Raw genomic sequence first — 22,675 nt, forward strand, 5'->3', positions numbered from 1 at the left:
GAATGAAGGTTCAGAAAATTGCCCGCAAGCGAAATTCAATGATGCCAAACAATTGTAGGCCTTGGGGTTATCGGTTGCGTTAAAATCTTTCACAAGTGCATTTCACATAACTGCGACTTTCGCTCTAACATCGGAGTTAAAAATTTAACATCTGTTTATCTGTTTTCTTTCTCTCTTGTTCATTCAATAAATGTGCAAAATATTTGTCTCTCCTGTTGCACTGAATGGAACACAACGCAGTCTTCTGCGACGAGCTGGACCTGAGGCCTGGCTGCACGAAAGAAATGTTAGACGTTTGCGGCTCTGACTTCCTCGTGTACAGCAACGTCACCAGTCTACCGGAAGACGGAAAGGAGTTTGAAGAGAACTGTCTGTAAGTGCCACGCGAAGCGTCAATGTCGTTTATTTTCAAAAGCGCCGTGGTTCAGTGGTCCTCCGTCTCGACGTGACCAGGCTCATCATGCCATTGTTACTTTTCTAAAATAATGTGCCTCGACTTTCCGTTTGTATAGCGATTTTTGTCTTTTTTTTTGTAAATGAGGAGACCGCTAATATTATTTCTATGTTTAAACATTATTCAAGTGTTACATATGTGCAGTTTTTTTTATCTGATCCCACCGCAGCATGGTCACTTTTCGTCACTGTTTTACTTCAGCCTTTGTGATGTGTCATCTTGTTCTTTGCGCTTTCCTTCCATCTTCCTATCTTTGTTTTCTACGTTCCAGGTCTCTCGTTCCCGAAAAGTAAACAGGCATTGCACACTATCCGGTAGCTCCTTGCTCTGCTGATGCGAAAGCTTGAAATAGCCCATTGAGCGATAAAAACAGCGTCTGTAGCAACGAAAAGGCGCCTAATTTCCCATTGGCTGTGAGGCCACGTCAAATTCGCGCATGGACTGAGCTGAGCGGGCGAAAAGGGAACACCACTGGAGCACCAGGTTTTGCGTGAGGAGAGGGGGCGTCGCCGCGACGCCACGTCACCCTTGCTTTCGCAAGCCTGCGCTTTCCGCTCGTTTCTTTGTTTGCGCGGGCTTTCGTCTGCATTCTAATTTCGCCTCGGTAATCGCTATCGAGAAATTAACGTACAAAAAAATCAGAATAAACTCTGTGGGAAGCACGTTGGCGATAGGAAGTCTTGAACAGATGACCCCATGCTCAGTAGCCGAGAGTCTTACCCACAGGGTTGAACAGGCGTTGGCCAAGTGTCTCAACGCACTTGCTTGCCAGAGGAATGTAATTATATTGCATTCCTTGCTTTCTCTTAGGGCTAAGAACATTTTGATACACTAACCACACGGCGTTTGGTCAGGGCGCTCCGTGAGAATGAACTTGGTCACATATACGACCCACGCTTCCACCGTGGGACATAGTAGTTACTAATTAGATGCTCTTTACTTTGACCTAAGTAAAACATTTGATGTAATTCGCCGTGAGCTCCTCAGTACAAACTTCACGCCAGTTTACATGCCGTCTTCCATCACTGTCTTGTTGTCTAATTACTTAAGCAATATATCGCGCTTCGCTCGCATGGACAGAGCACTGTTAGCTGTGAGGTCTCTAGAGGAGCGCCTCAAGGATCCATTCTCGGCGCTTTTATCTTCATATAAATTGTAAATGACATTTCAGGAGGAATTAAGGACTCTTCATTCCTTCTAAATGTAGACGACAGGAAGCTATTTAAGACTCTAAATAGTGTTCACGACTGCACTGACCTTCAAAAAAGACATGGCTTTATTAGCTCTCGAACGTTTCCAGGGACAATAAGCTACTCTTGAATGTTTGCAAACCCTGGGCAGAGTAACACATCCCAAAGGGTGTATGCAAAGTACACATGGCGAGTTTTTCGGGTGTAACTTAATGGCATAGCTTTGCAAGCATTTAAGAGTAGCTTATTGTCCCTGCAAACGTTTGAATGCGAAAAAAGCAATATCTTTTTTGAAGGTCAGTGCAGTCGTGAACACTATTTACAGTCCTAGATAGCTTTATGTCGTCGACATTTAGAAGGAATGAAGAGTCCTTAATTGCTCATGAAATGTCATTTACATTTTGCAGAAAGACAAGAGCACCGAGAATGGATCCTCGAGGCACTCTTCTATGGACCTCATAGCTAACAGTGCTCTGTCCATGCCAACGAAGCACGATATATCGCTTAAGTAATTAGACATGACAGTGATGGAAGAATGCATGTCCACTGGCGTGAGCTTTGTAATGAGGAGCTCAATGCAAACTACATAAAATGTTTTATTAAGGTCAAAGTTAACAGCATCTAATTGGTCACTACCATGTCCCACAGTGGAAGCATGGGTCATACATGTGACCAATTTCATTGTTACGGAGGGCCTTGATACAAAGCTGTATGGTTAGTCTATCAAAATGTTCTTAACCCTAACAGAAAGCAGGGAATGCAACAAACTTTGAAACAGTTCTGACGCAGCGCGGAGGATAGATGTCAGTCGGTATTTAGTAACTACACCTCTAGCAGCCGATTTCCGTACGTGGCAGCACCCGTGCTATTGTGCAAGCGCTAAACAAGCTAGACTTTAGAGAACAGTTGAAGATACACTCGAGAACAGGGACGAGTGCGCTTCCACATACGTCTCATGGCCTCACACTGCGCTCATGGCGCGCACGCTCTGATCGGGCGTGCCGGACGACTCCCGCAGGTTCGAGCACTCCACGCCGCAAACACAGGGCACCGGGTCAGCACCTGCCCCGGCCCGCTTCGTGTGCCGACGCGCCGCCGCGTGCGCGACCAGCCGGTCCCAGTTTGGGCAAGGCCGGACCGCGTACAACAAGAGAGACCCTAGGCGAAGCTCTCCGCTAAGAACAAACAACACTTATTCGGCTGGGTTTCGAAACAAACACGACAGAATCTGAAACTAATTTCTATACAGCTTGGTCAAATGGCTGGGACTACACAACACGCTCGAGGAACTAATAGAAGCGCAACGCATACCACAATACGAAAGCCTCTCTAAAACGACGGCGTGAAAACGCATTCTCGATAAACTAGGCACCCGCTACCACACATAATACGGAGACAAACGTTACATACCCAAGGAAATAAGGGCCAAACTCGCGGTAACCCCAGTACCCAAGAATATGCATCCTGTTCCCGGCAAGGGCAGGAGAAGTAGCAGGGCAAGGAACGTATCAAACAACTACGGAAGATACAAGGACGATGCATCTGTAGACGCTGCACGTTACAAACACAAACGCAGCTTTTTTGCAGCAGTGCTTAACCACAATATCACAATGGTGCACAAGCTTCACTATAAACACGACCCGCATAGAAACGACGGAAGAAGCGGCTGTAGCGTTAGCCGTAGCACAAACCAACGCATACTCCATAATCAGCGATTCGCAAACGGCAGTGCGCAACTTCGCGAATGGCCTGATCTCATCTGAGGCGCTAAACGTAATCAGAAAAGGCAAAACAACAAGGGAAGAGAGATGCGTCCGAATCCTATGGATACCAGCCCGCACCCGCGGCTCAACCGGAGAAGACAACCCTAACGCGGCGGCACACAACATAGCTCGAGGACTCACTTTCCGAGCTGCGAGGAACATAAACCCCTTGACAGGGCCCTCCGAGGTATGGGAATGAGAAGACAGGATGACCAGGTTCAACGACATCACAAATCATTACAAGATGCGAAGATGGACTTATCCATCACACCATCCGCAGCTCAGTAGATCGCAAACTGTCCAGTGGCGACAACTACAAACGAAATCGTACAAGAGTCTCACACAAATGCACGGTATTTATCCATAAATATACACAACAGATAGATAGATGCAAAGTGTGTGGCGCCAGAGCCGTGCTAGAACACGTGCTATAGGAATGCCAGGGACTTATACACGATAATGAGAGCGACACCTCCACCGACAGCCTCCGCGCGCGATGGCAGGCCGTGCTGCACAGCTCGAACCTGGGAGACCAACTCTGGGCAGTCCAGTGGGCCAAGGAAGCCACCGGGAGACAAGAACTCCTGGCCGTAATCTCGGCGGGCGCTCCTGCCCATTAACTCGCCGGACGCGAATCGTTCTGATTCGAAATAAAGCTTGCTCACTCAGTCAGTGCTAGACGTGCAAGAGCGTCAGCTTTTTCATTTGCTTCAATTCCTACGTGGGATGGGATGTATTGAAGTTTTACATTAAATACCTTGATCATTAGAACTTTAATGAGGGACTGAGATTGCCTTCTAAACTTCTCTCGAGGTAGTCCACGGTGTAAGCGTTGTAAGGCTTACTTTGAGTCCATCAGCACCATGACGTCATGTGTGGAATAGGCGCGTAGTTTTCGCAAGGCCGTGGTAATTGCGGCACTTCCTGCTGTTGTAGGCGAAACTACGTGATCCAGGCGGCTAGATCGTGACACACCAAGGGAGGGTATGCAGCATGCCACTGCGCAGCTCTGTGCACACATCGATCCGTCTGTGTACACTTGTAGGTAGGCTTGAAACGCTCTGCTCAAGTGATCTCAAGAAACTTTGCTTCGGCAGTTGAAACGCTGCGTTTTGCCGGGAAGCAGGTTACACTGAGGCTGCAGGTAACGCCCGAAGAAGGTCATGGAGGGTCGAGGTGACTCCGTTTAGGTCATTCCAATCCTAAAACATGGAAGGCGTTCAGCGCCGCATGGAAAGGGGAGCGAGTTCTAGCTCTTAGCCGCCCGAGAAGCGCCGTGCCTGCGGGGGACTCGCCCAGCCTTAATAGCTGCTACAGCCAGGTCTGAGTTTCCGAAAGGCAGAGCGCAAGAGGCTCTGCTTCATTAGCAGCATTCTTCTTTGAAGCAGGCCCAGAAACTCCCATCGCCAAGCAAAATCCCTTTCTACACAATGCCTCCAAGCGCTCGAATGGACTCGGTGGTGGCGATACCAGCGTCAGCTGATACAGGATTCAGCTTATTAGCAGTGCAGCGTTCAGGTTAAGCATGAACGTAGGCTTGTTTCCTCAACGTACACCTGCCATGCGACGAAGTGCGTTGACTCTGCACAGATGCAGCCACAGCACTTTCAACTGCGCATCACCATAGTAGTTTGCTGTCGATGGTGATGCCCAGGAATCGAAGACTAGTCGCACGGCGAATTGAATGGCCTTTAATATAGAGCGTCAGACGTGCTCAGTTCCACCACACTCCCAGGAAAAGCATGGTGGCAGATTTCTGCGCTGATAAAGATAGGCCGAGCGTCGATAAGTGGAGTTCGATGGTAGAGATTGCACCCTGGGCTATACGGGCCAAACGATTGTTTTGGTACCCCGACATCCAAATGCAGATGTCATCTGCGTAGATGGACAGCCTACCTTCAGTCCTCTACCGCCCAGCCTACCTACAGTGCCTCTGGAAGGCTGGTCATGGCAACGTTAAAAAGCAAGTGAGATAGGACAATGCCTTGTGGGCGCCGAGGGAAATGCATTGCTTTACGCTAACTATATATATTGATCTCAACCTGGACACGTCGATCTCTACGAATTTCATGGATGAATCGAAGAGTATTTCGCAAGACACCGCTGGCTTGGAGTCCGTTGATAATGCTTGCATGAAGCACACAGTCGTACGTTTTCGCATCCATAAAGATGGCTAGTGTCGAAAGCCTGTCGACGCTATGGTGCTCGACGAGACTTAGTAAGACCAGAGACACTGTCCTGGGCATTCAACGGAATTCGGCGCACAAGGAAATTCGGAGATCGATGGCAGAGGCCTCAGTCCTGCGGTCGACGTAAGACAGGTTGATTGCGATTGATGACGCTGATGGCAAAAAAGTTATCGCTTACCGAAAGTGGCAGAATATGGCAACATAAGTGCACATTATGCAGGGGGCTCAACAAATAATTTAGTTACAGAACATAGGCGGGCAGTTCTGCGCATGATTCTTAGGCTTGTTCAGAAAATATAATGCAGTAATTCGTCAACGTGCTATAGAACATTAGCAGACACCTCGTGATTTGGTTCAAAAGAGCGTCACAAGATGGCGCTACAAACGCAGCTGTCTTTGTCTACGTGTGCATTGTCACGGTAATTGGTCATACATCAGATTAGAGCCTTTGAATATATTGTCACGTGGTAATGACATACAAAGAACACAGTAGGAATACTGTGGAAGACGAAAATAGCTTTTATTGGGCAAACCTGTGCCCACAAGAACAGGCTACACTTAAAGAACGGCGAAAGCGGCGAACACAGTTGGCGATCGTCAAAATCTGATCAGCGAGTCAAGCGCGTCGGCTTTTATACATCAGTCATCGAATTTTCCAGAGTAATCGCTGGGATCCGCGTGTCTTCCACAAAGTTCTACAGTATTCGCGTCGCGCATACATGCAATCACATTACACAAGGTTCGGTGACAAACAGCGGATGTCACCATCGCTAACGTTCGTTAAACTTCCGATACATGCAGACGCGTCCTGCGCTGTGCGATAACATTTGTTAGGTGGTGAAACGTGGTTGCCCGATATAGATAAACAAGTAACGTGTCAATGTCTTACGTACATGTAAATAATGTTACCACGAATATAACACGAGGGAGGACTTTGAGTCTCTAAGAAAAAAAAATTACGATTATAACGCGAAATTCTGCCGCAAAAGAAAACGTAAGGCAACCTACAAAGTAGATGCCTGCAGGGATTATTCGTCATTACTGCGAACTGGCATCGCCAAATAAAGTTAAAGGGTGAGTGCTGACGTTCTTGGCATTATCTGCGATAACGGACTCGCCATCCGCAACACTTTCCAAAGTAATTGGATAAACAACAATTAAGAAATGCCCGCGACACTATCGAACACGCCAAAACGCTTTACGAATTGCGTGGTGATACACCCCGCGACTTCGAAGACGGCTCGCTTGACGAGACTGCACAACAACGCCGACAGTCTTGGTCAGCGTTCAGATTAATACTTCGTAACCGCAGTGATGCGGTACGAATGGCATGCTAAATCTGTAGAAGGCATCCGACGCAAAAATACATAGTGGCCACCCGAGTTTCTCGCTCGGGAGCGGAGAGCACGGTGGGCCTGTGAAAACGAAAGAAAAAAGAACGCGTTATATCCATGCGAAATGCGGCATAACTCGTATACACGTTTTTGCTCCATTAATCATTCGCATCTCGTCCCATTGGACGTCCCTTCAGAATTATCACTCATATCTTTCACGGAGTTCCAGCTCCGTGGTACGTAGCGTGACTAACTGTATTAAAGGGACTTCACTGCGAGTCCTTGGTTTTCTTTCTCACGTGCTACACGCACTTTGCAATTGGGCCTGCAGGTTCCTTCAGATGCAGATCTCCTGTAGCTTGGAATTCGCGAAGAATTGCTTGGACGGCATTCCTCGAGTGGCCATCATTATAGGCCTGCAGTCCATGGAGGAGGAGTACGAGGCCATCTGCACGGAAGGCACCGAACATAATGAGAGTAAGTTACAGTGACCATTATATCTTCCCCTTTTTCTTTTTCGAGCTTGCGCTGGCGCTCAAGTCAATGCAATAATACCTATCCTGAACACGCCAGTGATGTATATCTGAGGAGGCAGTCATGAGGGCCCTTGTATGTGCCGAACCAGTCTGTGATATCCGGACTTCGTAAATTTTCGGACTTGTCCCACAGCCGCTTCTTCGCTGCTTGTGCTATATGGAGCACTTTATTGCAGTTATCTTGTCAGAGAAGAAGAGCTGTGCGCACGGCCTGAAAAAAGTTAAATAAAGCAAGCAGCAAGGATGCAACTTCCACAAGAAGGAGCGCAACGCCTTCCTATGCACTTCGGGAACGAGAGAATAGAAACATAGAAATGAAAGGTGGGGAATACAGGAAGCTGAAAAAATGTCGCAGTTTCCCCCGAAAGGCCATGCATTGAATGATATAGCAACTCAGCAGGGAGCCATACGAAGCAGGTTAGTTGTTTAATCGACCATATCAATTGCAGTAAACATTTGCGTACTAATGAAATTGCCAAGAAAGGTGTCGCGCTACCTTTGCCAAACACCAACAGATCTCACTCGATGACCATGGACACTCGTTGTCAAAACGCCGGCGTGATGAAGAGTGGCAGCAGCGGTGCCGGAACACTTCGTGCTGCCTCTAGCTTCAACGCATCTTCAAAACTTGAAATTACGCTACCTCCAACACTAGGCGCGTGAGAAAAAAGCGCACACGAAGCCCCTGCCCCTTCATTACGAAAAACGACGACGATGTGTTTCTTTCACAGAACGCTTGTACCCTTGTCTCGCTTTGTTTCTTTCCAAAATCTGGGAGCTGCCGCTCCGTTGTTGCGGCAATGGATGAAGAAGCCCTCGAGGACCTTCCTAGCGCCCAGCCATCACGTTGGGTCCCGTCAAGGAAACGTGGAAACGCGTCAAGCGACACGGACAGCGAGGCAACCGAGTTGTGCTCGAACAGCGTCGAATCGTTGGACGACAATTTCACGCTTGTCATGAGCCGAACTACAAAAAGAAGACTGCTACGGAAGTCATCGTCGCCAAGTGTCTCCACCGTGAAGACAACACCAAAGCGCTGGTCGTACACTATGCTCTTCATGCCTATGGGCCCAGTGTCCAACCTGCGACTCCTAAACAGGCAAGTCCTTTCTGCATTTCTTGGGGGAATCACGCCAGACGAGATGGAAGACTGTCCTCGCAGTAGACCTTCTACAACGTAGTGCGCTGCAAAGTTTGCAGCACGTAACGGAGACCGACAAAGTGAAAGTGCGATCCACGATTCCTACAGGCTGCAATGTCAGTGCTGGTGTCATTTATGATGTCGATATTTCTATACCAACAGACGACTTGCACATATTAATTAAGCCAACTACGGAAGGCACTCTTCTCGCGCACATCACAAGACTTGGCAACACACGTTGCCTGAAGCTGGGGATTGAGGTAGACAGCCTTCCCTCACACGTGAACGTTGGCCGCGTCCGCCACCCAGTCTTTCCATATGTACCGAAGCCCCTGCAGTGCTACAAATGCTGCAAGATGGGACACGTAAAAGGTGCCTGTAGGAATAACCTCGTGTGCCCATGGTGCGCTGAATCTCATTCAGCAGGTACCTGCCGCACATTTGTGTTAAAGTGCCCTAATTGCTATGGTACTCATGAGGCCTCATCCAATGATCGCCCGCGGCTGAATAAGGAGCCAGCAGTACTCAAACGTATGGTACGGGATAATTCAACACAGAGAGCATGCCGCTACTCTCAGGCGACGGTGACATCGCCACCGAAGAGCATCACAAGAGTTGCATCTACCGATAGACATACACCATCTTCCGACAAAGCGGCTACCATATTAACGCCGACTTCCACAAAAGACGGACACTGCGAAAACGAAGAAAGGGGCAAGACTCGCACCTCCTGAAGAATGGCCTGCACTTCCACGAGCAGAACGTGCCTCGGAGCCACATCAAATTGCGCCGCCCTCAATGACCTCAAGAGCCGCGGATGCGACGACGACTGCGGATCAACAAGTCATAGCGATGTTGAAGTCATTTATGGACGTCATGCGCATTCTACTGAACAACATGAAAACCCCGTCGGCATAGAGCTCACTGCAGGTGCTGGACACCTTGAGTCCGGTGCTTGCGGCTCTAGTAAAACTACGGCCCGAGAGATGCCGTCGTTATAGGAGGAGGTCAAGAATGCATCTGTCTTTCAGTGGAACGCCAGAGGGCTTAAGTCAAGCATGTGCGACTTTAGACAGTTCGTCTTTACGCACCAGTTCCCCATTATCGTATTTCTGAGCCCAACCTTTCAGCTCCCATCAGACTGTCCTCTACCCACGGAGAGTGCAGCAAGGTTGTGTTTATACGCCGTGACTTGACTTATGTGCATCACTCAGTGCCTTCTGACGAAGTAAATCAGTACGCTTGCTTAACACTGAAGAAGAAAAAACTAACGTTCACAATTCTTGGAGCCTACATATCTTCAACAAGCCGTCTAGATAGCGAGCGCTTACGAGGAATTTTGACATCGACTCCACAGCCGTGGGTGATCACTGGCGGCTTTAATGCCCACAATTACCTATGGGGAAGCTCCAAAGTGAACTCTAGAAGCACAACGTTGATGTCCTTTGCCTTTGAACGCGAATTTCGCCTGTCAAATGACGAAAGCCCGACTCACCGGCGTGGATCATCGTATAGTAGCTGCTTGGACCTTACCTTCGTTTGACGTTCGCTTTCGAGAAGAGTGCATTACTTTTAGGATTTGGAAACGTGGGGTAGCGACCACATCTCAACCTATTTGAAGATCGAAGGTTTGACTAGTTCCAAGTCCTCCAGAACCATCCAGTGCACCGACTGGCCTAAATACAAAATAATCATGCAAGACTGTTGTCATGATGGCGCCTCGTATAACCTACAGGGCGCCCATCAAACAACCACGTATTCGCCTTTGAAGAGTTCTGCCCGCACCAATTTCGACATCGGACTCGAGAAACTTCGGGCAATCCACCGTCATGCAGAACAAAGATATAGAGGCACGAAGTCCAATAATGATTTGAGATTAGCTAGACGAACACAAAAGAAAATAGAGGTCACATGAACATGCTGGCTTCGCGACAATGGGTATTCTTTTGCGGGTCGCTGGACCCGCGGAAACCTTCGTCGCTTCTACGGAGGACTGTGTGTGGCCTTCGCAGAATCTTTGGTCAGCGCCACGCGTTTTAATCTCTGGCACTCCATCTACCATGTAGACATCTTGACGTCACTGAATCTTTCTGCAGAAAGATTGCTGGTGAAGCAAATTCCGATGGAACGGGTACGGAAACGCTCGACCACCCACTGTTCTCAGGCGATCCCCGCATGGAATGCTCTTTTTCTATGGAATAACTGGAAGCTGCGTTGGCTTTGTGCAAGTGTTCTGCAGCGCTAGGATCTGATGGCATTACATACCGTGCCCTGTATAACCTAGGAGACAAAGCTCGGAAGGCACTCTTGCTCCTGTACAATGACTCCTGACAGACGGGTACGGTTCCGCAAGAATGGAAGTCAAGTCGCCTCATTCCACTTCTCAAAGCTGGCAAGTCGCCTTTGGACATTTCCTCATACCGTCCGATCGAACTTGCCAGCCGTGTCGGAAAAACAATGAAAATAATTATTTTAACCCGTTTGGAATGGTACTTAGACTACCGGGAAATCTACCCAGATTCTATTGCCGGATCCAGGCACGGCCGTTCGTCAACAGCGTTCTTAACTTGGTAACATTTGTGCAACACCAAAAGACCTGTAAATGACTATCTGCTGCTCTATGTATAGACGTTAAAGGAGCCTATGATAATGTCACCCATGAAACCATCCTTAGAATGTTAGAAGCCGTCGGACTTGGCGTTACGATATATATGTGAGTGTGCAACTACTTACAGAGGAGATAATTCTACGCGCAGACAACAAATGGCCCAATATCCGAGCACCGCAGTAGCCGAGGCGTGCCTCGAGGCGCAGTGCTTAGCCTGACGCTTTTCAATCTGGCCCTCATTGGATTAGTTGACAACCTGCCAAGCACCGTACGACTTTCCATCTATGCGGACGACATATGTATTTAGGCATAAAGTGTAACATGACTCCTGCGGCCAAGCCAGTGTTTCTTCCGTGGTGTTTGAGCCATCTATAAGTACCTATAATGATCCCAGGACTACAGAAGAAGGCAGATTTACCGGCCCCTGCTCTAAAACAGCTGAGCTTACTTCTTTTGCATGAAAAGTAATGCAACCACGTGAACATCTACACCGGTGGATAGATTACGTCATCCAGTTCTGGTGGTACAGCGGTTTTATCAACGCGAGGAATAACACTGCGGTCCAAAACATCGCATTTCACGACCTCAACGGCGGCAGAACTAACGGCTCTGCGTGGTGCGCTGGAATTCATTGATTCGGAAAGACCTAGAAAATGGGCTTTGTTCTCTGATCAAAACCGACATTACAGTGCACGCAGTCAGTTCTCCGACGCGGGTGTCATGAAGAGCTGACATACGAAATTGTGAAGCTTCAGCATCACGTTCAATAAAGAGGTCACGAGGTTGTTTTACAATGGGTACCTGGCAATTGTGGAATCACAGGCAATGATTCCGCCGATAACGCTGCTCGCACAGCGCATCAAGAAAAGCCCAACGTTCTAATTCCACTTTCGAGGACAGACGCCGCAAGGCAGCTCCGAGACCTGGTACGCAGTCTTCCACTGACCGTGTAGAACTCGTCAAACTTAAGACTTACACGACTACATCGATTAAACCACTAACTGTAACTCCGAGCTCCCCTCGGACTTCCTAGACGTGAAGCTACGCTTCTCTGTCGCCTTTGATTAGGAATTGCTTTCACAAAGGCATACTCTACGTTAATTGAAATTACCGACAGTGCAGCATGCGAAGTCTGCGGCACCGAAGAAAATATCGACCACCTGCTGTGCCACTGTCCATGATATGCTCCAGAAAGACAAGAACTTGCTAACGCTCTTCAAAAACTGGACAATCGGCCGCTTTCTGTGCAGGTGCTGCTGGAACACCGCCCTTATCACACGTCAGCCCATAAAGCGGTGAAGGCGCTTTTGTGCTCCTTAAGGACGACGGGCTTCTGTGAACGTCTGTGACTATTAATGCAATTTCTATTAGACCACACGCGTCACTGAACTCGCCGCTTATTTCCTCTTTTCCTTACCTCCTCTCTTTCCCTGTCGTCATTGTTCTGCCCTTTCCCATTCCTCCGGTGTAGGCTAGCCAGCCGGACGTTATCCTGGTTAACCTCTCTGTCTACTGCTTTTCTCTTTCCTCCTGTTGGCGCAGAGGTTTCAAATGAAGGATCACGTAAATGCGCTTCTACCTGAATGTAATGCATGTGACATTTCCCGACGAATGCTTAATCCTTACTTTTTTCTGTTTTCGTCGCAGAATACCGCAAGAGCATCAAGTGCATGAACAAAGCAGGCAAAGGTCTCAACCAGTGCCAAGCCAAGATGCGCGATGACATGGAGATTGGGGTGTTGGCTGCGCCTCGGGACAAGATAACTGGCTACGCCTGCTGGTGAGCATGATCCGTAGCCACCGACGTTCGTCGCAATGAACAGCGTTAGCGACCTGAGCAAAACAGCTGACCGGTGTCGCAGTGTTCTTTCATTGGCGGAGCATACGAATCCACTTTTTTTGGTGCAGGCGGCTTCAACAGTTTTGTTCAGTGCAGAGATAGTCTACGGGCACTGTGAAAAACGGTCAATTTCAGCACTGTCAGCGCGTGTAAAGCCTTGAGAAATAGAAGGCTGTGTGGGCCTGCATACGTCACATTGCGAAGGAGCGTAGCAGGAGATCAACTGCTTCTTAGTTACAAACATACGAAACTAACAGGCAATGCGACCTCGGGAAAGCATAGAACTTACTCTTGGTCCTTAATTGAAGTGTAGACATAACAAGGCAGAAGGAAGTGAAAGTGGACGAAACGCCAACATACCTCCTGAGGGAGCTGAACACACATCTTCCGAATTACGCATGCGATGACTTACCATGTGTATCCTGAAGTCCATGTGCTTCGTGCCGAGGAGTTATTCAAATTAAGGTATGCAGCTTTCGCTGACGAGGTTTCGGGCCCATCAGACTCCATCGTACCATTCACATATGCCGCACACATTTTTCGGGCACAGCTACGCGAGGCAGTTTCCTCAAAGTCACCGCGTTAGTGAACAACAACAAGAACAAAATTCGCCATTTTGTGACAGTATCTTGTACGCAAAAATAGCAAGTATGATGTAATTGCACGTCTAAATAGCCAAAGATATTTTACTTCATCAGACAGAAAGCAAACAGAAACGATTAAGAACTGTTGCTGCAAGAAATGGCTACAAGGTACTGAATTATTTGATAACCATGCTAAGTTAGACTGCACGGTAGAACTATCCTTTTGACAAATCGAAAAAAAAGACGAGACAGCAGAAGAAACAAAAATGCAAAAATACACGGAGCGCCTACACACAACCAAGAAGTTATCCTCAAAAGTCCGGAATATGAATAGATGACCACCTACCCCGCTGAGAAGAATAATCGACACCTTGAGAAAAGGGGATCAAAATACAGGATGTATCCATAAAAGAGATCGGTAGCACTACAGACCTGAGGTTCGCCGAGATGTAAGAAACGGGAGACGCAAATACGGGAACGATGGTCCGCTCAACCAGACGGGCCTTCGGTTCGGTTACTGGGCGGCAAAAAGGAGAAAGAAAGAAAAGATTAGGACAGAGAATGCCTATACAGCCGGTTTACTCAAGCTGGTACGCCATAAAATGGCAATAAAGGGAATAAAGCATGGCAGCTGTTCTAGTAAATTATCATCTTATATTGCAGTAGAGGCTAGAATAGGCTGACTATAGCGTGCCGACCACTGGGAGCTTTCAGCGGGAGAATGTGGCTCCGCCGATGTTGCCTGGAGGCCACACCTTTGGCAGCGTGGTTGGCGGGGTTTGTACGTGCGACGCCGTCCGGAGGCTGCCCATGGGACCACGGCAACAAGACGTGCCGTCGTTCGCTCGTGCAAGGACGACGTAGTTTGGCATTCTTATCAAATAATTGCGTGTAATTATGGGAGGAAGCGAGAACCGACTAGAAGTTAGATGGCGAAACATTGTGAAGGGACACACAGACGAAACAAACGCACACACACAGCAGAACCGACGCCACGCTTTGCGCAAGAGCCCGTCGTTGCGAGGCTCGGGATGGTGCGCTGGAGTACGGGACCTCGCCTCAACCTGCAGCAGGCATCACTCCCTGTGTCACTGTGCATTCAGTGCAGTGCAGTCTAGGCATTCTAGGAATGCAGTGCATTCTAGGCATTCAGTCAGTGCATTCTAGGCACTACAATAATGTGCCTAGAACAGGCGCTGTACTGCCTAATTTGGAATTGAGCTTGTATCTTTTTTTTTGCAGTCAATCGTGAGACTAACTTAGGCGAGCAGGCGTTATGTGTTATAAGCATGCGTATTGTGCGTTTCACAACTGCATCGCACGCTGCGCCACAAATAAGGCTTGCCTTCTGAATGGAACATACGATTTATGATAAATATTTTATTCTTCTCAAGCTATTCTTATTCGAGTAGAAAGTTCCCAATTAAGCTTTCAATGGCGGGCCATTTCCGAAAATCATTCGTTCATCTGAAACAATTTTTATTGAACTAAAAAGTACTCACTAATATTTGACACTTGTGCATGCCACGCACTTAGCGAGGCTATCTTGTGCATTTGGTGATTAACCTAATGCTAAACCGAATTTTGAGAGAACTTTTTTCGCGTCTACTGGCATATTACCAGGGGCCATTTTTCCAGCACATTTTTCTGTGCAACTATTATCGCGCAATCTGGGTACTCGACATTCAGTGAAAAAACATCGCGCATGTTTCAAATCACCGCGGACTTGAGCAGGGTATACAACAATCCGCGAACTTGTTTTTGGCCTCGTAGCATAACAGAATTTCTTGCTAAATCAAATCATTCCTGAGCACTGAAAGTTGACGTCCTTAATTTCGCGAACCTCGTAACTAAGAAAAGGTTTCCAAGCCTTCAGAGGTGTAAAATGTGGACAATACAATGTTTATAACTGTCATGGAAATGTAGTCACTTATAGGAGGATACTGAAAGAACCGATATCAATCAATAGTTTAGCAATGCAGTAAATGGCGAGGTTTAGTTTAGTCGAATTGGCAAATTTACTAGTTTTGAGGTCTCGCTTAATATCACCCTTAGCGCTCCAGGACTACGCGCCCATTCCATACCAACTCCATCCCGGAGTACTCCATCCCGGTACTTAAAAGACATGGGAGTTTCTAACAAATTGTGACTGTACACTGTGTGACGTATGATTGTACGGTGACACTGTGTAACACTAAGAACGCCTTCGCAGATTGCATGACGCTGCCCGCGCATGACGCGTGCGTGTGTGCGCGTGTGTGTGCGTGCGTGCGTGCGTGTGTGCCTGCGCGTGTGTGTGCGTGCCTGCGCGTGTGTGTGCGTGCGTGCGTGCGTGTGTGCCTGCGCGTGTGTGTGCGTGCCTGCGCGTGTGTGTGCGTGCGTGCGTGCGTGTGTGCCTGCGCGTGTGTGTGTGTGTGCGTGCGTGTGCATGTGCGTGTGCGTGTGCGTGTGTGTGTGTGTGTGTGTGTGTGTGTGTGTGTGTGTGTGTGTGTGTGTGTGTGTGTGCATTCCTCTCAGGGAGTTTCAAAAGGTGCAAGAATTCAGAAATCACTGCAACTCCCAAGTTGCCACTCCCGCAACTCTGACATCGTAAGTTTTAACAACAAACATCGACAGCGTTGCATCCTAGAAGATGTAATGATGTCTGAGGATGACAAGCTTCATAACTTCTACTCAGCCCAAACTGTCGAAATACGAGAAAATACTTGGATACTCTAGCAGCCACTTATTGTGTGTCTCAAGGGAGTGCAACAGGCCTTTAATTGTTTCCCCAGGATGCTATTTGGCTTGACGCAACATTTCGTCGTATGATTGCTGCGGACCTATCGCTTGAACAAGCAGCAGCTCTTTGTCGCCTTTTGGTTTCCTACAACGACATATTCGACGCCAGCAATCGCCGATTGGGCCAGAATTCAATTGTTAAGCTTCACATAAATACTGGTGATACTAGCCCTATTAATCGCCGGCCATATCGAGTTTCTGCTTCAGAGCGTAAGGTTATTCAAGATGAAGTGAACAAGATGCTTGCCAAAGGCATTCTTGAACCTTCGTCGGCTCCTTTGGCGTCACCCGTGATGTTAGTTAAAAAGAAAGATGGCATATGGCGTTTCTGTGTAGATTATTGTCATCTAAATCGCACTACCAAGAAAACCGTTTACCCCTTGCCTGGCATTGTTGACGCCCTTGATTGTCTCCATCGTCCCAACTACTTTTCATCAATAGACCTGCGGTCCGGTTATCGGCAGATTTCTGTGGATGAAAAAGACCAAGAGAACACTGCGTTCGTCACTCCTGATGGTGTATATCAGTTCAAAGTTAAGCCATTCGGTCTATGCAACACCCCAGCAACGTTCGAATGTATGACGGACTCTTTGCCTCAAGGGTTCAAATGCTCAACATGCCTCTGCTACCTAGACGACGTTCTCGTATTTTCGCCTACACTTGAGACACACCTTGAGCGCTTATCAGCTGTTCTTCAAGTCTTCCGCGTGGCAGGGCTCTAAGTAAATTCCTCGAAGCGTCACTACGGTCATCGCCAGATTACAGTGCTGGCCCACCTCGTCGACGCTTCCGGTATTCAACCAGACCCGGAGAAAATTCGTGTTGTCACGTCTTTGCCTGTGCCTCAGGCTGTCAAAGATGTCCGAAGTTTCGTAGGACTCGGCTCCTACTTCCGACGCTTCGTTAAAGCCTTCGCAGCGATTGACCGACCCCTTATTGATCTTCTGAAGAAGGACCTGTCGTTTACCTGGGGCCCCGCTCAAACTGCCGCGTTTACCAACCTCACCAACATTCTCACCACGCCACCTATACTGGATCACTTTGACCCGTCCTCTCCTACAGAGGTGCGTACCGATGCCAGTGGTCACGGTATCGGAGCCGTCTTAGCCCAGAGCCAACAGGATCAAGATCGTATTATCGCCTTTGCTAGCCGCCTCCTCACAGCAGCGGAGCGCAACTATTCGATTACAGATCGTGAATGCCTGACTCTATTCAGGGCAGCTTCCAAATTTCACCCGTACTTGTATGGCACGCACTTCTCTGTAATCACGGGCCACCGCACGCTCTGCCTGCTTTTCTTACTCAAGGATCCTACCGGCCGGCTTGGTCGCTGGGCTCTGCGGCTGCAGGAATATTCCTATACAATAGTGTACAAGTCGGGTCAATTACATCAAGACGCAGACTGTTTATCACGCTATCCAGTGGACGAACTACCCGGCGACCCTGGCCCCGATATCAACGCTTGCCTTTTCTCAATTTCTCAGCTGCTACACGTTGCCGACGAGCAACGCCGTGATGCTACTTTGTACGCCATCATTGATGGCTTGGAATCTTCGCCTTCTGATTCGTCCCTTCACCTGCTAGTTCTCCAGGATGGTGTATTATACCGCCACAATATACGCCCCGACGGTCCTGCCCTACTCCTCGTCATTCCTAAGTACCTCCGGTCAGCTGTTCTCCAAGTATTTCATGATTTACCAACGACAGGTAGCATTGGCGTCTCCCGCACCTACGACCGGATTCGCCGACGCTTCTTTTGGCCAGGACTTGCCCGCTCCTTGCGGAAATACGTTGCGGCGTGCGAAAAATCCCAGCGCCAAAAAACGCCGTCGACGCTCCCTGCCGGGTGCCTTTACCGCTCGACATTCCTTCGGGGCCGTTCTTTCGCGTTTGCTTGGATTTACTTGGCCCTTTCCCGCTATCCACGTCTGGCAACAAGTGGGTCGCTGTGGCGACAGATTACGCCACGCACTACACCACCACCAGAGCGCTTCCAACAAGCTGCGCCACAGATGTCGCCGATTTTCTTTTACGCGACGTGATTCTGCAGCGTGGTGCTCCACACCAACTCCTCACAGATTTCTTTCTCAAGTCATAGCCGACATCCTGCAGTCCTGCTCCACCAAGCACAAGCAGAGTACGTCTTACCATCCACAGACTAATGGTCTCACTCAGCGTCTGAATCGCACACTAATAGACATGCTTGCAAAGTATGTCCCGTCCGACCATACTTATTGCGACCTTGCCCTACCTTATGTAACTTTTGCATATAATTCTTCGCGTCACGACACTGCCGGTTATTCCCCGTTCTTTCTGTTGTCCGGTCGATAACTCACATTGCCACTGGACGCATCCCTTCCATCCACCGCAGCAGAGACCAGCGAGTATGCACTTGACGCCATCACCAGGGCAGCCCAAGCACACGAAATTGCCCACGCTCGCCTCCTGACCTCCCAAGACAAGCAACGGGAGCTTGTACGATCGCCAACACAGAGACGTCCACTTTTCGCCTGGATCTCTGTTACTCCTGTGGTCCCCGACTCGTCACGTTGGCCTGTCATAAAAACTACTGTCTCGGTACACAGGCCCATATCGCGTGCTGCGGGCCGTGACTCCAGTTACCTACGAAATCGTCCCAATCAGCACCAGTGCCTCATCTGCCCCAAATTCCACTGACATTGTGCATGTATCACGCCTCAAGCCATATTACTCTCCTGTTATCACCGATATTTAGACGCCCCGGGACGCTGCTTGTGCCGCCGGAGGTAATGATACATGCATATTGCGTGTTTCTTGTGGGCCGTGCACATGGACGCTCCGACGAAGGCGACGAATGCTCTCTGGCTCTCGAGCTGGCGGCTGAACTGGTCAGCGCTGCCGTTACCTTTTGTACATACACTTTGTAAATAGTCTCCAGTCTTAATCCTTTGTTGGCGTAGCAATATTAACGACATTGTTGGCACAGTTATTCCAGGCGTAGAAATTCGTTCGTTTGCGGATGATTGCGTGTTTTATCGGGACATTACTTGTTCTAATCCCCAGAATGATCCTAGATAACACTTTAACTAACATCCTAGCATGGTGCCAGGAATGGGGTATGGGTCTAAACGAATACAAAACAAACTTCCTTCGCGTGTCACGCAAAGAACTTATTTTCGATCACAGGTATCACCTTGGACAATCACCCTTACACGAAGTCTCCAGTTGTAAATGCCTAGGTGTAACAAAAACTAACATTCCCTCCTGGAATTCACATTTTCAAAATATCTGCTCATCCGCCTTTCGCAAACTATGTCTTTTAAGGAATAAATTTTCGAAAGCCCGCTCTCAGGCTAGACTAATGGCTTATAATTCACTAATCAGGCCTAGGCGCGAGTATGCATGCGTGGTGTGGAATCCATATACTATAACCAATATTGAAAAACTTGAAAGAATTGAAAGGAAAGCTGTAAGGTTTATTTACTCAAAGTTTTCACCGTTCGATTCACCATTTGAGCTAATGAAAAATAACAGTATCATACCCCTTGAAACCAGAAGAGAAAATACGCGTCGGGAATTTCTTTCCTTGCTAATAAATAACAAATTGGCACTTGAAACTGTATCCTATGTATCGTTTCTAACTACACGCCGCACGCGTCGCCATCAAACCGGTTCACTAACCCTTTACTTAGCTCGCATTGACACATTGAAATTTTACTTTTTCCCGCGTACCATTAGAGAGAGAGAGATTCGCCGACACAATAACGGACAACGCATTGTGATGCTGCGTGTCTCTCTTTTTTTTTCAGTTGCTTTTACTTGCCACCGTTGAACCTATGTTCTCAGATTCTGTATTTGATCTGCGTGGATCTGCAACATGATCTGCAGCATGAAATAAAATAAAATAAATATCCGTGGCGTCACATTGACTTGCTAGCCCTGGGGGTTTTGTTTCGGGTTGCTAACAAACTTTAACTTCCAACTTCATTTCCCTTCCAAGAATGAATTGATTATCACAAAGTGGCCACGAAAGTAAATTCTGAAAGAATATGTAATCAGTCTAAGCTGAGTTAGTACTTCTCATTAGTGTCCTCTTAAGGCCTGTAGAAACGCGTTCGGAAAACTTCGATGGATATCGCCACTGTCCTAGCAGCGGGAATGAAACAAAATAGGAACGAATAAAGGTAGAGCCATCTTAGACGATGTGAAGCCGACAGGAAGAAATACAGTGTGTATGTTACAAGGAAGGCTGATTTGCCGGCATTGCAAGGGTACTGAACAAAAATGGACAGTGCTCAGTACATCTGCTCACCCCTTTACCGCGTTTCTATGCGTGGTCTGACGTGTGTACTTTTAGTGCACAAGTCAGCTGGTTATTAGCGTTGCTTTATTCGGAACGATTCACGTGACCCCGACGAGAGCAGGAATTTAGAAACTGTTCTTATGAGGGAAGCGCAATATGACCGCAAAGGATTCGTGTTTATTTAGAACGTTCTTGTATATATAGTGGAAAGGCGGATAGGCGGATAGACTGTTCATGCTGGATGATTGATTCATTGCATAATTGATAGACTGGTTGATTGATTCATTGATTGAATAATCTGTTGGCAATGAAAATGCTTCCGATTGTTGTCGCGAAATTTTTCTTAACATCTTGTTGCAGAACAAATCGAGAGAAATGGCACCCGAGAAAATTTTCAAATAAACACACACATATGCATACATACACACAGTGGAAAGCACTTAGCCTCGGCACGCTTGAATTCGTGAGCAATGTAGACGGCGCGACAAGACGCTTGATACAAGGTGACGTGAGTGTTCAGCCGAAGAAAATACAAACAACTGATAAACACTGCTGAAGATCCAAATATTAACAATCACAAACGTACGGAAGCATTGAGCTATTCGTACGGGAAAATACATACATCTAAAAAATAAGTAAGCGTGCAATGTCGAAACCAAACCTTTTGCTTTTCCACACGCAGTGCCTACCATGCGAACCAGGACTGCTTCGACAATGCCCTCCAGGACTGCACCGGCACTCCGGCCCAAGAGTTCATGAGGGGCATCATGGACAAAGTGTTCGGCGAGCCACTCAGTCTGGTTTGTGGCCAGTACTCTCGTGATTCGGACGCCTGCCGCAATCTCCCACAACTGGCGCCGCCGACCGATTCGAAGGACTTTGGCAAGAAAGGCCTCATCGAGCTGGCCATAGAGCACGCTGGCTCCGTCTTCAACAAGCACTAGCCCCTTTGTATGAGCTATCTATGTGTGGATGGGCTTCTACATGTAGCTGTTGACGGTCGTAAGAGGACCAACTACGTGGCACGGTCACTTTGATTTTCGCTCGCGCATGTCGCACGAAGCTGGGCTTCTGGCCCTTTGGCCATGTGAAAGAACGACAGCAATAAACACCCGGCATTAAATGAAAATGTCTCCCAAGGATTATTCGAATCATTAGTCAGCTAATTGGCGCTTCTTTGTGGACAGTGCTAGGAAGCCGCTCACCTCATTTTGTGCAGCGTGAAAGAACGCACGGCTACGGAGACAGAAACTGCCGGCTACGGCAATGCCTGCAGATGTGAACATAACGGCGAGAGCGAGTAGCTGAGCATAACGAAAGAGTCGAAAATTACGAACGATGCTGTGGCCAATAAAGGAGTTAAAGAAAACATCTGCGGACACCGGAACCAATGTCGCCATTACACTATCGACTAAGAATAGTTTTGTGTATTGTCCTGCTCTTCCTTGTCCTCCTCCTCCTCATCGTCATCATCAGCAGCAGTAGCCTATTTATGATCAGAGCAGGACGAAGGCCTTTCGCCGTGTCTCCAATTACCCCTGTGTCGCCAGCTGGTTCAATCTAGTGCCTGCAAATTTACCTGATTATTTTAATCACACCACCTAATTATATACCTTCCTAGACCGCGCTTACCTTCCCTCGGCACCCATTCGGTAACTAACAGACCGGCGGTTATCGGTCTGATGCTTTACATGGCTTGCATAACTCCATTTGTTCCTCTGAATCTCAACTAGAAAATCGGCTACGCCCCTTATCTAACTGATCCACACCACTGTCATCCCGTCTCTAAACGTTACGTTATCATTTTTAGTTGCATAATTCCTTATGTGGCCCTGAACTTCTTCTCAAGCTTCTGCGGTAACCTCCAAGTTAATCACCAATCGCCCCATGCATGTTAGTACCGGTAGAATGCAATGAAGGTATTTTCGGACATTATAAGGCCCTTTCTATATTATATGGTGTTTAGGAGATGT

At 48.0% G+C, this 22,675-nt stretch overlaps 1 protein-coding gene and 1 long non-coding RNA gene across 3 annotated transcripts in view; one reads left to right on the forward strand and one right to left on the reverse strand.

Moving 5' to 3' along the window:
• The window catches only part of LOC135912649 (uncharacterized), a 138,004-nt gene that overhangs the window by 10,342 nt on the left and 104,987 nt on the right, over window positions 1-22,675 (reverse strand). For both annotated transcript variants that reach the window (XR_011507418.1, XR_011507417.1), the window contains 3 exons: window positions 14,072-14,156; window positions 7,486-7,677; window positions 7,243-7,378 (listed from right to left, as the gene is read on the reverse strand). This is a non-coding gene — a long non-coding RNA (uncharacterized lncRNA). The remainder of the gene's footprint in view (window positions 1-7,242; window positions 7,379-7,485; window positions 7,678-14,071; window positions 14,157-22,675) is intronic.
• Window positions 260-21,806, forward strand: LOC135912608 (uncharacterized). The gene is made up of 4 exons (XM_065445103.2): window positions 260-373; window positions 7,262-7,407; window positions 12,863-12,995; window positions 21,385-21,806. Exons 1-4 carry the CDS (start codon window positions 285-287, stop codon window positions 21,644-21,646), a joined length of 630 nt encoding a protein of 209 aa, XP_065301175.2. The 5' UTR covers window positions 260-284; the 3' UTR covers window positions 21,647-21,806.

Source organism: Dermacentor albipictus, chromosome 7 (assembly GCF_038994185.2).
Source record: "Dermacentor albipictus isolate Rhodes 1998 colony chromosome 7, USDA_Dalb.pri_finalv2, whole genome shotgun sequence".
Lineage (NCBI taxonomy): Eukaryota > Metazoa > Arthropoda > Arachnida > Ixodida > Ixodidae > Dermacentor > Dermacentor albipictus.